Source organism: Coniophora puteana (assembly GCF_000271625.1).
Source record: "Coniophora puteana RWD-64-598 SS2 unplaced genomic scaffold CONPUscaffold_5, whole genome shotgun sequence".
Lineage (NCBI taxonomy): Eukaryota > Fungi > Basidiomycota > Agaricomycetes > Boletales > Coniophoraceae > Coniophora > Coniophora puteana.
Genome location: NW_006913057.1, coordinates 600,509 through 612,522, shown reverse-complemented (window position 1 = coordinate 612,522; position 12,014 = coordinate 600,509). Strand labels below are relative to the sequence as shown.

The window sequence follows — 12,014 nt, the reverse complement described above, 5'->3', positions numbered from 1 at the left end:
ACATCCTTGGGGGTCATGTCCGGCATATCCTGGGGATAAACACCCAATAAGAAGGGCAGAGAGTCTCAGATCATCGTCTATGACCTCGGTGGCGGTACCTTCGACGTCTCCCTCCCATCTGCTGACCGGACATCCTTGGGGGTCATGTCCGGCATATCCTGGGGATAAACACCCAATAAGAAAGACGGAGAGTCTCAGATCATCGTCTATGAGAAGGGCGGAGAATCTCAGATCATCGTCTATGAGAAGGGCGGAGAGTCTCAGATCATCGTCTATGACCTCGGTGGCGGTACCTTCGATCTCTCCCTCCCATCTGCTGACCGGACATCCTTGGGGGTTATGTCCGGCATATCCTGGGGATAAACACCCAATGAGAAGGGCGGAGAATCTCAGATCATCGTCTATGCAAAGTGTGTATCCTAATGTGCCCAACGGTACTCATTAAGCAAAGATGACGTTTCCAGGGCTGACTCCTTGAGCCTCGCCACCATCTCTTCCAGTTCATCCAAGTAATCAGTTGTGGAATCTATACTTATATTTGAATTGTCGGATGGAGTAGAATAATAGAAAGCTTACCTTCATCGGAGGACAGATCATCATCGGACGTTGGCAGGTAGTCGGATAGCTCATCTTGGTCATGTAGTATAGCAGCCCGTGCTAGGGTGCTGTGTTGGGTCCAATTGTGATGCACGTCCGGTGTTGCGATTGGCAATAGATCATCAGGAAACGACGAAAGAGAGCTGACTAAAGTCATGTGTGATATGCCAGGGGAATCAGCATTGATGGAAGCACGCTGGATACACAACTAAGAAGTAAGCATGTAGCCGGATAGAGTGAGGCTTCAACACTTACCCTTGTCCCGATATATTCAATGTCGGAGCCAACCGCATCTCCAATGTACTCAATGTCACTGCCACCGGACTGGTCCTCAGCTTCTGCGTCCAAATCCTCGTCCGATCCGGCCTCTTCTGCTTCATCATCAATGAAGTAGTCGCAAAGGCTGGTGTTCCAGTCCTCCCGCTGCCGCCCTGTGCGAGGCGGACCGTCCCTTAGCCTGCTTGCCCCGGCGCGTGCTGCCTCTCGTTCAGCCCTTGGACACGTCAGTAACCTTCTATTCCTGCTTGGCAATAGGGTTGGTTCTCTAGCCGGGCGTAAATGCTCCCACCAGCGCCAATGTCCGACATAGTTGTAATTAGCGGCCGCATTAGCCGACATCCAGTTTTGATGGGCCTCTGCAATGTCATCGAACCAGTCCTCCATGGTCGGGTCGGTACCAGGTGTGAACGCGAGTCGGAGGATGGGTGGTAAAACGTAAGGGATCCGGTAAGCTTGGAACACTCTCATAACACTGCAAGCCATAAGCTTCCGATGATTATATAGTGTCAGCAATCATAACTGGATGAGATGCCACATACCGATTCAGCAATCCAATCCGACATGAACACGTCCAGCGCAGGTGCTTTGCTCAATAAAGACAAGTAAGCGGCATGCATGCGGATGCCTAAGACAGCGACCAATTTGTTAGATCCGTATCCATCCACTCGGATGGTCCGATAGTCTTCAGCAATGAACTGAGGTTCCGACAAAAAGATGACCTGAACCTCCTGTCCATTGATTGCACCGGATTGCAAAGCCTAACCAAAATGCCGGTCGCCCCTGGCCAATCAGGGATCTCATCCGGTTCGGATACATTGTCTGTGCCGTGCCAGTCAGTGATGTCATCAGGTTCAGACGCCATGGAGAGAGGTGGAGACTTCCTACGGCACCGTCGGTCAGGGTATTTATGGAATGGGCAAGATCAGGCTGATTGTGGGGTTTAAGGGCTATTTACACCGATCGGCTGAATCCGGATTGCATACATTAATTCACACGTGTATGTACACGAGGCTACATTGGGGGTCTCTTGATGTGTATCGCATGAAGGATTCTTCCCCTCCCTCTACACCGCTACTGCCATGTCATCCGAACCAGGTACGTTGCCCATCGCCCTCGACCCGCTTCAACCATGCTGATTATGTCAAGAACTAGGTGTCCCGACACGCCCGCCGGCGGAGCCAACGACTCAGGTGGCTGATGCTGGTTCGTCCACGGAAACGAGGAAAAAGAAGAGTAAGAAAAAGGGCGCAGCTGTTTCCAAAGGTACGCAATGCCCAACTCGACCGTGTATCCTGCTAACAAGTGGCTTCAGAATCCATAGATAAAATGCTGGCGGATATGAAGCAGAGGAGCACCCACCCTCCCCCCAGTCTCACACCCGCTCCCCAACCAGCTCCCCCTCAACCATCTGCTCCTGAGCCACCCGCTCCTGAGCCACTTGTGCTACCTGGAGGCACCTCCACCTCACCGGCCATTGCCGCCAGCGCTGGTGTGGCAGCATCCATCTCAACGGCCCCCTCCTTTTCTGCTTTGGCAGCAGAAGAGCCGTCGCCCCAGCCATCATCTGTCCCTGCAGCACCCAAGCCTCCGACAACGACAACGACGACACCGGACAGCCGCCAGGCTGCTGAAGACACTGAAATGGCTGGTCCCTCGGATGACGCCGGATCCGGTGCCAAGCGTCGTATGTCGGGCCCATCTCCATCAAAGCCGGATGCCAAGAGACCGGCTCTGGAGGACTCGGGCAGACCCGTGGCTGCGCCAAGGCCAACTGAGGACATCCGACCAAACGTACAGGCTGCACTGCCAATTTCAATGGATCCGCCCCCGATCTCGCTCACACCGGTGCCTGGTTCGACAACGGCGCAAGCCCGTCCGGTGCCAGTTCTTCCGGCGTCCAAGGACTTTGGTGATCAGGTCGATTACCTCCTCAACTTTGTCGATGGTGAAGCCCTCAGTGCTTTGTTCGCGTCTGCCGAAGAGACGTTCAAAGGTCAAGGTGTGCAGGGGATGACCATCCTCCAACAGGCAGTGCAGAAGCGGGTTGCAGAGCGTCCGGCTGGGCCAAGTGGCACGCCCGTCAGACAGGCTAACTTTTACTTCGGGATCAACGCCCCCCTGAGCATGCCCCCTCGTCGAGTTTATTACGAGTTTTGAATGTATTCATTTCATCCTTCAAATATACTAGCATCCCTTCGATTCAATAACCATGAGTGGCGGATCCGATGATATATGCACGACCACATGCTCGCTTGTCTCTCGTTTTTAGCTTTAATCTGTCCAAGCCATTTTTGCTTACTCGAAGATGTCGGATGTATCGTCACTAAGGTCATAGACAATGATCTGAGATTCTCCGTCCTTCTGATTGAGTCCATAGCCATAGATTGCATGTTGTTGCAATTCGGATGAGTCTCAAAGGATCTCTACAATGTATACTACGTTCATATGCTGGACGGAGCCGATGGTAAGGTCTCAAATGTTGCCTCTGCCATCTGTTTCAGGTTATTCCATCTTGCTTGTTGTCCATGGGCAAAAGCTGAGTATCCGGCTCCACCATTCTGCACGCGGTCTGCCCACTTGTTCGCCTCATATTGAAATGACTTCGGCACCCGCTTCATTTCTTCTTGGAGAATGATGATTTCCTCTCGCCATCGGTCTCTCCGGCATTTGGCTCTCATCCATTGGATCCGATCAACTGCAGTCAATGAATTTCAGCGCTTGGATGGTTGCCCAATAAGGACTCACAAGTTTCCATCCATTCCAAGCCTCCATCCCTCTCCGCCTTTTCAATTTCAACCCTCCAAAACCATGGCAAATGCTCGTTCTTTGTTCCTCGGAGGCTGGCAGCGACAGATGTTGTTCTGGCGACCAAATGTGCGCTCTTGAGCTCCTTATACTTCGGATCCGGTTCCCCCAGTCTTTCAGCAGCCTTGCGTGCAGTTTCATATATGTTGACATGTCGATGCAGCTCATCATCAGCACGGACAAGCTTGTCTTGTGCGCGCGTGCGCTTCCGAACGCTCCCAGTGGACGAACGGATGTCTTGGGTGTATACCATTGCTTTCCGGCCCACAAGGATCTTGACCTCATTGATTGCGTCATTCATTTGGCCATGCCTCAGCTCTGTTTCTTGGTGGGCCAGTGTTGCAATATCATTCTGTTGACAGATATTGACCCCGAAATGCGATGGCAGGGGGAGGACCACATCTTCTGGCCCGCCGTCCGCGATCGGATCCGGTATGTCATATGCAAGGGAACCCATGATGCGGGGCGCGTCGTTAAGCCATACCCGCATTCGGTTGTCCAGCGTCCGACGGGCTTCCCTAGCCTTGTGATCAGCTTCAACCTGTTCATTTCCGGCGGCAGCCTTCACAAGTTCTTTGACTCGGAGCCTTATTGGACACGTTAGTGACTATGGTCTCAAGGATTGGAGTTGAATTTGTACTGTAAAACTTGGATTTCCATGCCATCCGCAATCCAATCAACCGTTGAAAGCTGTCCGGCTACACGTCGCACGTGGGTGGATAATTCGGTTTGAATGTCTGCCTGAGTGGGCATGTCATCTACTTGGACATTGAGGATGTCCATCGCTGCCGGATCCGACATTCGGTCAGCCTGCGCTTGTTCCAGCTGCGCTGTCCAAACAGCCACAAGTTCCGGTCCGGCCATGGCTGTGAGATCGACAAATGCCTCCTGTGCTTCTGGAAACTCCTTGATCGCACGTTTCCACTTCTCTGCAAGAGATAACACTTATAAGATGTCAGGTCAGTTCTCGGTGCCGGACACATCCGATGAAATAATGTACCTATCCGAACAAGCTTCTTCCAGTTTGAATCGTCCATGTGGTCATCTAGAACCTCCTTCCGATGTGATGTTGTCATAGAACGCGTGCTCCGGGAGATCTCATTCAATGCTGCCCAAAGTGTCTCAAGTATCTCGCCGTCCACATTGCCAGCACCAAGAATGTAAGCGGGTGACCATCGAGCGACACATGCATCCTTGTGTCCGTGGACGTGGAACTGACCAATACCACCCATGATGGTCACGTTCAAGGGGATATTCATGTAGTTGCTTTTTGCGAAGCGAGCCAGGAGGTGAATGCCGAATATGCACCAGATGTCATAAAGAACGAGGACCCGGAGGACACCAAAATACCACAGGATCCCCATCCATAACGCCCAATCAATGTTTGCGAATCTATGAATGGTGTTAGTACCTTTATCAGGCGCAGAGGTCTGGACTAACTTTTCTCCCTTCTGAAAGTCAACAACAGTGCCTGGTATGAAGAAGCCATGCCGTGCACAAGCCAGCGCTGCGATACCTGTCACGTCCTTGTGCAATCCCCGTGTCTGATTTGCCTGTGTTACCGCGCGGTGTGCATTGCAAGTGGATACCTGTCAGATTATCAGATATGATGTTGTGTCATATGGAAAATATAGGCAGACAAACCTCCTTCTTGTCCGGATAGGTATGCAAATGTTCCTGGTAAGCTTTACTTTCTGTCATATATGCCGCTCCATCTGTCATTGGAACGTCGTTCACTTGCTTGCGCATTCGGAGGTGGTCTGCTTTGAAGTTCCCGTCCATACAGAGTGTGACACCATATTTCCATCTGGACAAAAACGGTCATCAGTGGCAGTCCTCGACGACATTGTGAAGCTCACCCATCAGGATCAGCCTGCCATCCATCCGGCATGTTGATTTGGGGACGTGGGCAACCCGGACAGACAGTAGCAAGTGATCCTTGCTTCAGGTGAAGTTGGTGATCCTCTGATTTCTTACCGTCAGCCACTGCGCTGGCATGCTCTCCATGGTGAAGTAGAGCATTCAGCAGGCGCCATTGCTGTGAACACCGGTTAAGTTCAGCATAACGGACCTAAAAATCGGTGAGACATGAATGCCATACGACAAGTAAAGTTACCATACTGGAACCTCTTGAGGCATTGATTCCATCGTCTTCCGTTGCAAATGAGAGATATAACTCATTGCCGGTACCTTACATTCGCGGTTCTGTAAAAGAAACTCATCGAGCACCCGGAACGTAAAGGCAGTCCGAGGAGCTGTCTGACTTGCTGGGTACAAACCATGCTGCAACAGCTGGACATCATCGCCGACCTTGCCTTCACACCGGCAAAAGTTGACCGGAATTTGATGTAAGCCATTAGTGTCTACGACCACCATATTCATGTTGCCATCACCGTCAGTATGCTTGCGGGTGAACGACTTCCGGAGGCCAAGGCGGACGGATAGTCTCTCCTTGAGCCCTAGGCCTACCCCTTCATCCCGGTCTTCACCAACCTCAGCTGCCGTCGGGCATTTGGTGCCCCCATGGCCGAGATAGATGACCAGCCCTGACTTGGACAGGAAAGAGGGCTCGTAGTGAGTACCCGTCCATGTATGAACATTGTGGAAGGGCAAATGCTGATGGGCGGACCGAAAGCAGTCTTGACATCCTTCGGGAAATGCAAAGCAGTCGTCGCATCTCCAAGTCGGCTCCCTTTTCTGACACCATTTACACATGGGTAGTTGCTGGTCGCCGTCCGGAGCAGTGTGAACAAGGGATCGCTGATGCAAGTCTGCCACAGTATGAAGATAGACGCTCCGCTGGGCCTGCCAGTCACGAAGATATTCGTGCTGCGCCTAATGTACTGTGTTATGACCATACCTGTGAGCTTACTGGCCGACACACACCTTTGTTTTTGATTTCTTCCCAGTGTCTTGAGACCCAGTCTCAATCTCCTCAGCGAATGGAATACCCATGTCATCCGAGTTGTCAAAACCGTAGAACATGATAGTCTCATTGTCTCCGGTGTCCGGTGTGGAAGTCTTCGCTTTCTTTGACGCTGTAGGTTGGACGTGTTCCTGCGGAAGTGATATCATTGGTAACGGGGCGGTCGGGATATTGGCTAATGGCTGATCTTCCTTCACTTCGCGTTCAGCATGGGTTACGACCAGATTACCCTGCCGGTCACGGACTTGTTTTGTGTCGTATACATATGTTGTCTTTGGCGGTTTCGGTTTTCTCGTTGGTACACCGATCTCTGGCATAGCTTGCAAGAATGGAGAGGAGTGTCGGAAAGCCTGAAGGTTGCTGCTCAACGATCGATATAATCTTGGGCCACTGATCAGATTACAGCCATCTCATGCGGTGTGGCCGGAGCCTTTAGCCTATTGGCATAGCACACAAAGCCCTTACACCCATTTGGGCATAGATAACCGAACCCCATTGCCTCGGATATGACAGGCCCGCAGATCCGAGCAAACAACGTTTGCAATATCGGTCCGATCATCCGGACAAAGTGCACAGGGTTGACGGGTATCCATCAACAATGAATCTCTCGATAGATCGCACAGATCTCATCCAGGGTTGACATTCATGTTCCGATTTAGTGGTCAGTGGGAACAGCTGGACTCAGAATCTGGCAATCGGGATGCCCGGAGAACGCCGTGCCCACCAGACAATCACAAGCGGCATCGACGGACGGCTGCCTATAGCTGCCTATGTCCCGGAGGAGACCAAATCCGGACAGCAAATAAGCCGATCATTGTCTTCAATATCGGTGCCTGTACCTTTGACGTTTGCCTCCTGGACATCATCGGTGACCCGGCCCGCAGAGGAGGGCGGAAGCACTGGTGGCGGGACCTTCCACATATCTTCGTCCGTGCCTTGACTGGATATCCTTGGGGGGCTGTGTCCTGCAGGATATGTCCGGACAACTTTGGGATATATAACAAGTCTTTGTTTTAGCCTCAATCTACCCAAGCAGTTGGACATGTCAGAAATGTGTCCAATGTACAATGGTCTCGGAGAGTCCTAAATGTGAATCTCGCCAACGATATAAAGCCATCCAGGAATCTCCGAAGTGACAGATCTGGATATTCGGCCCTGGGTGAGACCTTTGGAGATATGTCTGGTCGGACGAGATGCTACATCTTTTCTGATTGGTCATGCGACTGCCATAGCAATATGCACGCATCCTCATGTATTCAGTGGTGCCATTGTATTCTCCCGCGCTTATATATTGTCTGATATCCCTGATAAATGAGAAAGCAACAGCCGAAGAGGCAGTGACAGCACAAATGCCAAGATTATTCTGATGACCCAACTCTCTACGGTATATAAGACATGCCTACTGCTTTGCTTCACCAGTGACCTCGACATATCCCAACAATCCTTTGTCTCTCCAAATGTCCCTTCCTGACTCAAATCCACCACCCAACTCAAACCCGCCACCCGACTTAAACGCACCTCCCGACTCAACTGCACCTCCCGACGCACCTCCCGACGCAAACGCGCCTCCCGAGATCGACGCCCGTCTCACTGACGAGGTCAAGCGATATCTCGAGACATGGCGGACGGAGTGGGGCATATTGGCAGGAGGTGCTGACGCTGGCATCCGACGTCAAAATCTCAATGACTTGGCGTGGAAGCTCGCCCGGTATCTCATCCGGCAGTTTCCTTATACCCGCGGCGGTTTGACGGACTACGAGGATCCGATGAAGGTGCGTGTCATGTAGCTTGATGAGGAGTTGTTGCTAACAGGACGCCCATAGCTCACCTGGCAACACTTTGATCCCAACGGGTCGATGGCGGATCCGGATCCGGAGGAGCTGAAGGCACTTCCGAAGTGGAACCAGGTTCCGTTCGAGCATTGGACGCCATTCCGATGCTTCCTCACCAAAGAGAAGGCGATGATCATCAATGCGATGCCGGAGTGGTGGGTACAGTATAAGGAAGAGAAGGTGCAGAAGGGTGAGGAGCTAAGTGCAGATGACCTTCGTCCATGCCCAGAGGATGGCAAAGATGGGAGATGGCTTGGACACCTCAGCCGGACGCGTGCTAACATGTGGTTCTACATGACTGCAGAGGCCAAGGAGGAGTATATTACTCTTGCGGATCAATGGAACCAGAAGGGAGCTCCCAAATGGGTTCAGAAGCGGTATGTTATCGGATTCCATCATATTACACTATCTTACGAATCAATTGTAGTGTGGCACAAAAGAGGATGTCCGACTATTTACACCGCCACTACCTGTATTGCCTTCGTCAGTTTGGTGCAGAGTCTGTGACCTGGATTGGGTGGATAGGAAAGGATGGTAACCCTAGGGTGGCTCAGTAAGCTCGCGATTGTTGTTGTTGTCAGTTCAGTACCAATGAAAAACCCAAGTACTGGCAGTGTTTATAGCGGTGACCCAAATATGTTCCATCTTCGCCATCCGGTATACTTTGACATGGATAAGGCCTCCGGTCTGAAGGACGAAGTGCCTTGGCCAAAGCAGTTCTCCTACCATATAGATCGACGATTCCTTGTTAAGAGTGGAATAACTCATGTGAAATCATTCATTGATATTGACCGGATGCGCCAGGCGAATGTCCAGCTGATCATCCGACTCCCGTGGCAACACGTAAAGCAAAGCGAGCGTCCGACCGGATACAACTTGACCTACGCAATAGCGGATATCCTCTGCTCCCCGATGATTGTCTGTCCAAGGGCCACGATGCTACCAAAGAACTTGCACGTGCCTTCCTTGAGGTTGTTTACCACTTTGACACTGGAACAACCAAGCCCGTCCCTTGGAAAAGCCTGAGCCCAGCTGTCCGGCTAGATGGATCGTTCGAGGACTTGCCCTACGACCTCAAAGAGCCACTTCCATCCGGCGTCACACTTCGTGATCCCAGCAAGATGACACTCCCTGAGCTGAGGTCACTTCTTGCGCAGTGGAGCCGGATCCTCGATGACGACAATGAGCCAATCCATTTCCTTGCCCTCTGCAACCCGTCCGACCAGTGTCGCCGCCGCCGCCGTCGTCAACAGGCTGCTTCTGATGGTTCAGCTTCTGTCACTCCAGTAACTTCCAGTGCCCAGACCATTGGGGTCGAGCCTGCATCCAGTGCCGGTTCATCGACTGCTGTCGAGCTATCCCCAACTGTGGCGACTGCAGCAGAACCACCCTTGGGACATTTGCCTCCTGCTCTCGTCCCATTGCCTGCAATGGACTTTACTGGGCCTATGTCCACTAGTGCTGCAATTCCAGCAGATCCCTCACAATCGCCAACTGAACTCCCTCAATCCAACACTTCTGCCCTGTCAGCTGCTTCCCCTCCGGCAGAACCCAGCAACCACACTCCGTCCGACGTAGAAATTCCTGTTCCCACAGAAGCCAGACCTGTGCCCTTAACTTCTCCTGTCCCGACAGGGTCCGTTGGTGACGTTGAATCTGATCAACGCACAGGCGTGTTGCCGGACCATCCGACGCTCCCTCCGACTCTGTCTGAGTGCGCGTCAGGTGTGCCGTCAATCGACACATCAGAGGATGAGCACGCTCTGGCTGCTGGGCCATTATCTGACGACGGGTGCAACAATAGAGCATCCGGTGGAGACCACTCCCCTCTGCAACCTCCGTCGTCGTCGCCAGCTGCCCAGTGGTTGTCCAGTGTTATATCCGGGTCGGGGGAGGCTCCATCCGAGCAGTTGTCGGCTACCAAGAAGCGGGACAGGACCCTCACAATATCGGACAGGGCGTCTACAAATTCCTGTGGAGATACAGGCCAAAGGAAAAGCGCCAGATTGAATCCACCGGATCCGGTTGCCACGGAAAAGGGACCTAGACAGAGTCTACGCCTGAATCCAACCCAATCCAGTAAACGATAATTTTAACTATGTTTGCCATTGTTCATATATATGGTATGATATGAGACAAGTATGTAGTCCCTACGAATCTGAATATTGTGCCTCTCCAGTTGCAGCCCATTGGTGGACATTTCTTCTCATGTAAAAAGCACTACATACTCTATTACCCTCCACTTTCGGTACTTGGTGTCGGAAGATCTTTCCACATAGTGGGACTAGTGCACCTGGAACATACGCAAATTGTATCCCAATGTCCAACAGGTCAAGAACTCCGCCTTCGTAGTCACCGGATGTGAACAAAATGTCGAACCATGGGTAGCAGCCGGACGTATCCAGGTGCGGAACACTGATACGATTTGATATGACCCCAACGGCGGTGAAAACGGACTGCCACACCTTGCCGCATGCACTGGTAGTGTGGAAACGCTTGCAAAGTTTCAGGGCTTGCCATCCGGCAGCATACTGAGTCGGATGAGTAAGAGCAAGAACCAAGTTGACAAGGCCAAATAGTATGTCCGACTTCTGCACAAATGCATAAACATCCGGATTGCCCTGAAAATTTGCGCTTGAGCTTGGTGGGGCATATAATTTACCTGCCTGTTCGCCACACTGTCAGCCCCCAAGGTCTCTAACGATGCAAGCACCTCCCAGAGACCGTACCTCTTGCCCCTGACCATACCATCCAACTGATATATCGATGGACCCGGATGGTAGAATCCCTACTCTACCCATCACCGGATCCCAGAAATACGGCCGACCCTTCCTCCAGTTCTTGTCGGATGATGGTTTCTGTTTCTGTATTGCCCCTTGTAGCAGTGGGAGGATATTTCTACAATAATCCTGGTGGTTGGTCAGACCGGGTACTGGGATAAGGATTCGGGTGAATGGCATACATCATGTCGGAGCAGAGAAATAGCCCGTGGCAAATAGTATGCAAGGGTCTGATTGGCAGCATCAACAACCTTGCAAGCGAGGACAGCACGTATTGGATGGCCATCCGCGTGCCGCTGCAAGGCATCCGGCGTATCCCATAAGTCATCGCTGCAGTCGCAAGTCATATGGTTGAGCACCACCCGGACGAGGGAGCTCGATGGAGCGGACTTTGGACCCCCCCATGGTGCTCGAGCGGGCGGACGGTCGGCCCACCATGGAGATGTTTGGATCAGCGGAGAGTCCGCCGGATGATCAGTGGACAACAAACAGTGGCTGTTTATGCTGCAAACAGTGAAGTGACAACAGCATTGGAGTTATAATTGAGCATCATCTGTGCAGCGGAGGGGCCGCCGGAAGAGTCCCTTTGAAGTAGCGTGCTATCCTAGCATATCAATTGTAAAGCCGAGGGGGGGTCGGATTGTAGCAGAGGAATGTCGATCCAGCGGACAGACCGCCGGATGAGATGCACCCTACTCACATTGGGAGATGGTATACAACAATGAAGGAGGTGGGTGTTTCGGATCATAGTGGAGGGCCATCGGTACAGCGGAGGGTCCGCCGGATGGGATGTAC

The 12,014-nt window shown here is 52.1% G+C and overlaps 5 protein-coding genes across 5 annotated transcripts; 2 read left to right on the top strand and 3 right to left on the bottom strand.

The window, feature by feature from the left end:
- Nucleotides 1-419: 419 nt before the first annotated feature.
- Nucleotides 420-1,738, bottom strand: CONPUDRAFT_152746 (uncharacterized protein; the record flags this gene model as incomplete). The annotated part of the gene is made up of 6 exons (XM_007769519.1): nucleotides 420-526; nucleotides 577-793; nucleotides 853-1,090; nucleotides 1,166-1,362; nucleotides 1,416-1,571; nucleotides 1,640-1,738. 6 exons carry the CDS (start codon nucleotides 1,736-1,738, stop codon nucleotides 420-422), a joined length of 1,014 nt encoding a protein of 337 aa, XP_007767709.1.
- Nucleotides 1,739-1,955: 217 nt separating this feature from the next.
- On the top strand, nucleotides 1,956-3,033 carry CONPUDRAFT_152745 (uncharacterized protein; the record flags this gene model as incomplete). Its single annotated transcript, XM_007769518.1, has 3 exons — nucleotides 1,956-1,971; nucleotides 2,029-2,139; nucleotides 2,189-3,033. 3 exons carry the CDS (start codon nucleotides 1,956-1,958, stop codon nucleotides 3,031-3,033), a joined length of 972 nt encoding a protein of 323 aa, XP_007767708.1.
- Nucleotides 3,034-3,317: 284 nt separating this feature from the next.
- Nucleotides 3,318-6,510, bottom strand: CONPUDRAFT_54267 (uncharacterized protein; the record flags this gene model as incomplete). Its single annotated transcript, XM_007769184.1, has 8 exons — nucleotides 3,318-3,571; nucleotides 3,622-4,288; nucleotides 4,330-4,625; nucleotides 4,682-5,073; nucleotides 5,122-5,270; nucleotides 5,326-5,488; nucleotides 5,541-5,752; nucleotides 5,803-6,510. Coding segments are annotated over 8 exons (2,841 nt in total), but the record flags the coding sequence as incomplete, so codon positions are not given.
- Nucleotides 6,511-8,064: 1,554 nt separating this feature from the next.
- CONPUDRAFT_72222 (uncharacterized protein) lies at nucleotides 8,065-10,529 on the top strand (the record flags this gene model as incomplete). The annotated part of the gene is made up of 5 exons (XM_007769285.1): nucleotides 8,065-8,379; nucleotides 8,431-8,816; nucleotides 8,867-8,992; nucleotides 9,021-9,193; nucleotides 9,244-10,529. 5 exons carry the CDS (start codon nucleotides 8,065-8,067, stop codon nucleotides 10,527-10,529), a joined length of 2,286 nt encoding a protein of 761 aa, XP_007767475.1.
- A 60-nt stretch (nucleotides 10,530-10,589) lies between these two features.
- Nucleotides 10,590-10,907, bottom strand: CONPUDRAFT_53744 (uncharacterized protein; the record flags this gene model as incomplete). The annotated part of the gene is made up of 1 exon (XM_007769136.1): nucleotides 10,590-10,907. A coding segment is annotated over one exon (318 nt), but the record flags the coding sequence as incomplete, so codon positions are not given.
- Between the last annotated feature and the right edge of the window lie 1,107 nt (nucleotides 10,908-12,014).